At 64.0% G+C, this 8,093-nt stretch overlaps 1 protein-coding gene across 1 annotated transcript; it reads right to left on the bottom strand.

Moving 5' to 3' along the window:
* Nucleotides 1-3,457: 3,457 nt before the first annotated feature.
* FAM246C (family with sequence similarity 246 member C) lies at nt 3,458-4,138 on the bottom strand. The gene has a single exon (XM_075996827.1). It carries the CDS (start codon nt 4,136-4,138, stop codon nt 3,458-3,460), a length of 681 nt encoding a protein of 226 aa, XP_075852942.1.
* Between the last annotated feature and the right edge of the window lie 3,955 nt (nt 4,139-8,093).

The raw sequence follows: 8,093 nt of genomic DNA, 5'->3' as shown, positions 1-8,093 counted from the left end.
TGAGGCAGAAGGATAGCTTGAGCCCAGGAGTGTGAGGTTGCTGTGAGCTAGGCTGATGCCATGACACTCACTCTAGCCTGGGCAACAAAGCGAGACTCTGTCTAAAAAAAAAAAAAAAAATATATATATATATATATATATATATACCATCAACCTCCACAAATATGTTAAGAACCTCTACACAAGAATGGGAACCCCCCACTGGAATCAAAATCTCCACAAGGAAGGACCCTCCCCATGCAGCAGACAGGACACACCCTGCCCTGGAGGTGTCACCACAAATAGCCACCAGCCACAGCCCCTGAGGACAAGGAGTCAGGACACACCCAGAAGCCAGAATCCCCACAGGGCCACATGCTTGGTGAGTGGCCAACACCCACCTGCAGCCAGCTGGGGCCCTGCTGAGGGGTCTATGCTGCCGCCTGGGGGCCGCTCTGCTGGCCAGCAGGGAGCGGGGATCTGGGGGCAGTGGAGCCCAGGTGAGGAATACCTGGACCGGGGGTCACCTTTGCTGGCACCATGCCCAACTGCCACGAGGTGGGTAGGAGGCAGGGTACAGAGGGTGTCACAGGCTCCCTCACCTTCAGTGCTACTCTGCGTGGACACTGGTCCCCAGAGCCGCCTGGAGGTTCGGGGATTGGGCTGCTGTCACCTGCCTACCTCACGCTGCCCCTGCACTTCCGGGGGCTGGGGGCGGGGGGCTCTGGGGCAGCCTGGATGGGCAGCGCCACCCTGTGGAGGGGGGTGTCCGGTACAGGCTGTGGTGACAGGAGAGCCCCGTGCAGGTGCAGGGGAGCGTGACAGGGGCAGTGAGGTGCTTCCCCAGGTGAACATGAAGCACGTGGCAGAGGCATGATGTCACCCTGGCAGACTTGCAGTGCTGGCCATGCTGGTGGTGGTGATGGAGGAGCTGTGACTACACCTGCTTTCTCAGAACGGGGGGCCATGCGCGTCCGCAGAGGGGTGTCACCACAAGGGCAGTTGGAGGGGTCTATAGGGTTTATAGGATTGAAAGGGCTCTGAGGGAGGGTGGGGCCAGTGGGAGGTCGTGGATATGCAGGGTCAGTGGGGGTGACCCTCCTGCCAGCAGGTTGCCCACCACTGGGAACCTCCCACTTAGAGCCCCACCCCCAGGTTTGCTCCCTTTGGAGACACCCCCAAAAGCAGGACCCTGACAGCACCAACTTCTCGTCACTGTGTCGGGCCTGGAAGCGTCTGCACAGCTGAGAGCCGCCAGGATCATTGTGGCTGGGGCTGCCGGAGGCCTGGGGCAGCAGGACACAGGAAGGCGGGCTCTGGTCCCTCGTGCCCTCCTCCATCCAGGGCTCTCAGTGACCTTGACGCCCACCTGTCTGCTGGTCTCGCTGCTGCCGGGCGCCTCATGGCTCTCACACTACCGCTGCTATGCGGGGTTGCCGAGTGCGCCCAGCTGTGTGCCCTCAGTACTCTGGACCATCCTTGAGAGCGCTGTGCCCGCCGGGCGCACAGGGGTCCCTGCTCCCACTGCCCCTGCTCCCAGCTGCACTGCCTTCCCCCTGCAGCTGCTGCCCTTGTCCCCACCTCCGCACACCCCATTTTGACCCATCTCTGCCCTGCACCCTCCGGTGGCCCAGGCAGACCCCAGCTTGCACCTGCACGCTCGAGGTTAGCTTCCATCTGCAGCTGACTGTCGAGGGACGCGGGTCTCGCCTCTCCCAGAGCCTCCCTCCATGGCAGCCCCGCCCTCCGCGCAGGGCTCTGCTGGGCTGGGCTCGGCCTGGGGCTCTGGCGGACCCCTGTGATCCAGGCACAACCCCCCTGGACATAGATGATGCCCAGAATGACCCTGGCCTAATGTGGCTTGGAGCGGGATCTGGGGGCAGCCTGCCTCCTCTCCCAAGTGGGGGGCTTGCGCCCCAACCCCAGTGATGCCTCAGTGGGCCTGTCCGTGTGACTGGGAGGCCTGAGAGACCCCTACCCCGCCACAGCCAGTCCCAGGCCCCACTCACCATCCAGAGCCCCAGACCTCCCCACCCACATCCTACGCCACGTTGGCACCCCCTGGTCAGACGAACGGACACGAGCTGGCAGGTCTTGGAAACACCACCATTAGCCCAAGAGTCACATATTTTATTTAAAATATAAGCTGGTGGCCGGGCACGGTGGCTCACGCCTATAACCCTAGCACTCTGAGAGGCCGAGGAGGGCGGATTGCTCAAGGTCAGGAGTTCGAAACCAGCCTGAGCGAGAGCGAGACCCCGTCTCTACTATAAATAGAAAGAAATTAATCGGCCAACTAATATATATAGAAAAAATTAGCCGGGCATGGTGGCGCATGCCTGTAGTCCCAGCTACTCGGGAGGCTGAGGCAGCAGGATTGCTTGAGCCCAGGAGATTGAGGTTGCTGTGAGCTAGGCTGACGCCACGGCACTCACTCTAGCCTGGGCAACAAAGTGAGACTCTGTCTCAAAACTAACTAAATAAATAAAAATAAAAAAACTATATAAGCTGGTGATTGACCTAGGGACGCTGTCCCATATGAAATGAAGATTCCAGCTACATTTCCTGAGGCTAGGAGGCGAGAGGCTGCTGGTTCCAAGCTCTGCTGCAGGCGCCGGGGCGGCTGGGCGGGTCCTGGGGCCACAGACAGTGGCTACTGAAGGGCAGTCTGGCTGTCGTGAAACCATGTCCAGGCAGGCCACTCCCTGGAGGCTGTGGAGTCTGAGTGTAGGTGACTCTTTCTGGAGAGACCCTGGTGTCAGGGTGCCTGCCCGTGGTGTGTCGAAGTGAAGGAGGAAATGTCCTTGCTGTCACTGTCCAAGGTGAAGCTGAGTCCAGGGGACACTAACTAGCCCTGTATCCAGGTGATGCTGCCCAGTGGGCGTGGGCCTGACGGTCACAGCATGTGGCTGACCACAGTCTGGCTGCTGTCCGGTCGACATCACGTGGAATGTGGCTATACATTGCGGTGACACTGTCCTCAGCGACACTGTGTCCAGCTGGCACTGTCTCAGACGCCCAACTGTCCCTGAGGTCAGTGACATTCTATTCTAGCGCATGGAGGCCCTGTCTCCTCCCTACGACCTTTAAAGACCCTTTAAAGACTTTTGAAGACCCCGCACTCACCTGCTGCGGGGCAAAGGGGCCCCTTGCAGACTGGGCCTCCAGGAGCCGCAGCACTCCCGACCCAGACGCTCCCCAGCTCTGAAGCCAAAAGGGGCTCCGCCCCGTTCTCCAGCAGCTGCCACCTGCGAGCCCCAGACGCCACCCTGCGCCGTCTCCGGCCTCGGTCCGGCCCGCCGCCCGCTCTCCAAACACCCGAGCACTAGCTGGCGGCGCGCGGGGACCCTTCTCACTTCAAGCCACGCTCCACAAGGGTGGCGGATCCATCGACTTGCCGCGTCCCGGGGGTACCAGAGCCCTCTGGTCAGCGGCGACACCCCCGCACCTCGCCCAGGCCGCCCTGTGTGCGCCCACCTCAGTCCCCCCCAGCTTGCGGTGCCCCGGGCGGCACCGGCGTCTTCTTGTGGTTCTTGCGGGCCGGGGCCCGGTGCGCGCCGCCGTCGGCGGGGCTGTCGAGGGCATCTGCGGCGGGCCTGGAGGCCGAGGTCAGGGCGCTCACGGCGCCGAGCGTCCGCAGCAGGGCCGGGCGCGGCGCGGCGCGGGGCTCGCGGCGGGCGGGCGGCGGCGGCGGCGGCAGCAGCGCGCGCAGGGCGTCCAGCTCGGCCCGCAGCTCCGCGCGCAGCGCGTCCAGCCCGGCGCCCAGCTCGGCGCGCACGGCCGCCAGGCCCTCCTGCAGCCGCCGCTCGCTCACCTCCAGGACGCCGGCAGGGTAGGTGGCCCCGCCGCGCGGCTCCCCGCACACCGAGCACACGGAGCCGCGGCTGTGCGCGTCGGTCCTCTCGCTGGCCCCGGCCGCCGCGGCTCCCGCGCGCTCCACCAGCCGCAGCAGCCGCGGCGCTTCGGCGCGCGTCGCCGCCTCGGCCCGAAGCTGGCCCCGCTGGCGAGCCAGGCGGCCCGGGGCGCGGCCGTCTTCTGGGCCCGGCCCGTTGGGCTGCGGCCCCGGGTCCCGCCGGCGGCCCGCGCCGCGCCGCAGCGCTTCGCTCGCGCCATGCGCGCCGCGCGCCTGGACCCACGGGCGCCCGGGCTCCGCCGCCATCCGCGCTGCAGCCGCCGCCGCCGCCACCAGCGCGGCCCGGGAGCCCCAGCGCGCAGCCTAGCGACCGCGGGGCGCGGCGACGCGCGGCGGAGAGGGCCTCCGGGACAGCTGTGGGAATGACCGAGGCCTCAGGGGCTCTGGGGAGCTGGGCCGGGAAACCCCGGCAGGGCCCGGGCACAGGCGGGGCGGCCCGGTCCCAGGGGTCCCCACGAAGGGCTTGTGCCAACTTCTGAGTAGAAGTGACAGGACGCGGGGTGACAGTTGCCAAAGGCCAAGCACCCCCAGACCCAAGTCGAGAACTGAGCTCACATCCTCTCCTGGAAGCTGTGGTTCCCTCCACAGTCAGGGCAAGCCCTGGGGTGGTCACGGACCCCATAGCCCTTCTCACTGGCTCAGGGCCACCTCCTTCCACGTCACAGTCCAGGCCACTCTGATGTCCTCACTCTGTCCCCTATAGTGCGGACGCAGCTGCAGCAACAGGTCCTTGTGGTCAGCTACAACCCCGAGCTCCCAGCCCTGCATGCAAGCTCTTCGTCCCTCTTGCTCTCCATGTGCCCAGGCCTAGGGTCACTGGAGGTTCCCTCCCATCTCACATCGTGTGTCCCCGCCATGTCCTCCTTAACCTCCTCTGGCCCAGCAACCTTCATACCCCTCTGGGCCTTTGGACCGCCGATGACCCCCCCATTAGGCAGGGAAGCCTCCCTTTGCCGCCGGTCTCACTCCAGAGGACGCAAGCCCCTCCACTGCGGCATCCTTTGCAGCGTGTTTAAATGATTCTCTGTTCTCTGTCCACCTCCAGAGGGGTCTCTGAGCCCAGGGCTGGGCCCTCAGTGGTGCTAAACGTGCTGAACATTGGATGGAGGAGTAAATGGATGGATGGGGGGGGTCCTCTCCCATTTTACAATCTTACCCTGGCCAGGCTGTCCCCTCCTCAGCCTGGCATCCGAGGCCCTCACGGCTGACACCCCTGGAGTCCTGCTCCACCTGCTGTGGGACGCCTCGCCACGGCGCCCTTGCGTGTGAGCACTGCGGGTGCCACGGGCTGTGGCAGAGGGCAGTGTCCCCACCTAGCGTGTTGTTCTCACTGCACCCTCAGGGGCTAGTTAGGACTCTGGCTGCTCTGGGCTCTGGGGCCTCCCTCGGCAAATTCGGGAAGGGCCTGGCACAGATCCAGGTGGGGAGGGGAGGTGGCAAGACAGCCACTGGGACCTGTGTCCCCAGGCTGTCCATGCAACTCTGTGCGTGCTTGGGTGCCGTCAACCCTGTTCTCAGGCAGCTGCCTCGGGGAAGCCTGAGATCCATTCACTCATTCATTCTCTGCAGCCTATCTCCCCGGAAAGAACGAGGGGACCTGAGACTTTGGCACTGTCAACCCCTTGGGCTGCCCCCATTCCTGCTGAGTCACTTGTCCCCCTGGAACCTCCAGCATCTGGCTCTGCTGGTCCCTGGAGCCTCATTAGCCATACCCTCCCCCACTAGTAATTAAAATACTACTGACAGAAGAGCCCTGATGCCCTCCAGCCTCGCTGGGGACAGGCTGTGACCCAGTGGCTCTGCCCTCTCCAAGCCAAGCCTGCAGCTGGGAAATGAAGGCGGCCCCTGAGATCCCCAGGAGGGCGACAGGGAGGTCTGAGGGTGGGCAAAGGTGCAGGAGCAGGTCTATATTTGCTTAGGAGCAGATGGGTGTGAGAGGCAGAAGGGGCCTGGGCAGAGAGAGGCTGTTAGTTTTGTTGTCCATGCCTGGAGGTTTAAGGCGGGCTCCGTACAAGCTGAGCCTTTGCAGTGAGTCCAGGTTGGGGCTTGTTCTTCCAGGGGCTGCAGTTGTGGACACCAGTGCTTATGGCAGGGGGTCCCAAAGTCGTGGACGTGGAGAAGATGGATTGGCAGGAGCGAGGGCAGGGTGGGAAGGGGGACCCGGCCAGATCCTGCGTTGGGCTACAGAGGTGTTGGTGAGGCATAGACAGGCAGGTGTGAGCTCCAGTGCAGTGAGAGCAGAGAAGTGGGTCGTGGGGACCCTGGCCCACTCGAGTGGGGCTGCGGTGAGGAGAAGGGGTTGGGGGAGCAGGCAGCCCCAGCCCAGGCTAGCTGGTCAGAGTAGAGGTAGATGCATCCCTTGAGGAGCAGGGAGGGCTGCAGGGCGGGGGCTTGCACACATGCCTGCTTTGGGTTCCTTCTGGAAGCTCCTGACAGCCCAGCCAACTGCTGCTCCCTGCACAGAGAAGCTGACTGGGGCCCAGTGCAGGGCCCCACCTTCCCCTCCCCAGCCCCCGCTGTGTGCCCTGGGCCAGGGGCCAGGTGTGGCGGGTGGGGGGTTGGGGGGAGGCTGGCTGTGTCTGTGGGAAGCCTCCCAAGCTGTGGGAACCTCTGGGGCGCTGCGAGAGCCCCTCCCCTCCGGCGCAGGCTGGGGGCTTGAGACCTGGCCACTCATAGCTCACTAACAGGGCAGGGTGTGGGGATGTGGTCAGGGAGGGAGAAAGCCCTGGGGCTCTGCTTGGGCCAGGCAGGGGCCCCAGTGGAGCAGCCAGTCTGCAGGGCCTAACTGCCACTCCTGCTCCTGTTGCCGTGGAACTCCCGCAGCCTAGACAGGTCTTATTTCCCAGCGCCCGAGGTAACCGGGAAAGCGCTCATCCGGGCAGAGCCGGGCCAGCTTTGGTATCGGAGGGGCTCTGAGGGCGCCTGCAGGGACCCAGTGGGAGGTGGGTGCAGGGGACGGGAGCAGAGGGTGTGGCGGTAGCTTCATAGTCATCAGGGAGCTTGTGGACCACGCAGACCCCCGTTCCCATCCCCCCAGGCTCCTTGAGGTGAAGCCGGGTCTCTGTCCTCGTCTCCAGGTGTCCGACGACCCCAAGTTGGGCCAGCAGGGTTCTCGGTGAGGCAGGGAGCTGCAGGCAGAAGGTCCCTGAAGCTGGCTCAGGAGGCCGGTGTGGGGAGGGGTGCGCCAGGCAGAAGGACTCTGTGCAGGCCACAGGGATGGGAGGGTTCCTCGTGGAGCTGGCCCAGGAGGGGCTGAGTGGGCTGAGGGTCTAGTGTGGGGGCTGCTACTTTCTGTTTGGTCACAGACCTTGGCCTTCTGCACAGACTCCAGGGCACATGGCACCTGCTCATCCTGTTGTGACAGTGCCGCTTGCTCTGGGGGCCTTTCAGGGTGAGCGAGGCTGGCCTGGCTGGGGAAGTTCTGTGCATCCTGGGCTCTTAGGAAGGGAAGCCATGGTGCCTTTCCCATCCCCTGAAGTGCCAGCTGCGGAATGGGGCTTCCATAAGGCAGCGGGTCTGGCTTGGGCCATTGGTTAGGACACTGGCTCTGGGTCCTGAGGCTTCATGGGGACCTCTGGCAGTCCCTGTTGCTTTCTGTCAGGACCAGGAGGAGTCTACGCCTGCCAGGAGATAGGGGACAGCAGAGGCAAGAGGCTGGGAGGGCACATGTGCCCATGGCAGTGGCCAGGTCAGTCTGCACTGGGAGACCCTGCCACCTAGACCCCTGAGCACAGATGGCCCCTCATTCAAAGAAGAGGTAAGAGAAGAGAAGGGACTCACTCTAGGTCTTACTGCAGGGTCTCAGGTTTTCTGTGGGGGCTGGACTTGGGCACACCTTGCCCCTGAGTCCCTGCCTGCTGCCCTGGAACTGTGCCTGGCTTCCCACAGCTGTCCTGGGGCAGGGGACTCTGCAGGGGGCCACGTCATTACCCATATACCTTGCCTCACCTCAGCAATGAGCTCTTTGCCTGGTAATGACCTCATTTGCCTGGTCCTGGTTTCAGCAGCCTCAGACCCCTCCTGCCCTCCAGGAATGTCTGGCCTAGGGTGGCTCTGACCAGCCTAGACCATGGGCTTCAGCCCCCCAACCTGTCCTGGATGGGGTCTGTGTGTGCCCCAAGGGCCCAGCCTGCCCCTGGTGGGATAGTTCTGGGTTCTTGACTGTCCCCTGAGCTGAGTGGCTTTGGGCAGGTAAGCCTCT

The sequence above is a fragment of the Microcebus murinus genome, chromosome 22 (assembly GCF_040939455.1).
Source record: "Microcebus murinus isolate Inina chromosome 22, M.murinus_Inina_mat1.0, whole genome shotgun sequence".
Lineage (NCBI taxonomy): Eukaryota > Metazoa > Chordata > Mammalia > Primates > Cheirogaleidae > Microcebus > Microcebus murinus.
The sequence above is the reverse complement of the archived record's forward strand: the minus strand, read 5'-3'. Positions and strand labels throughout refer to the sequence as shown.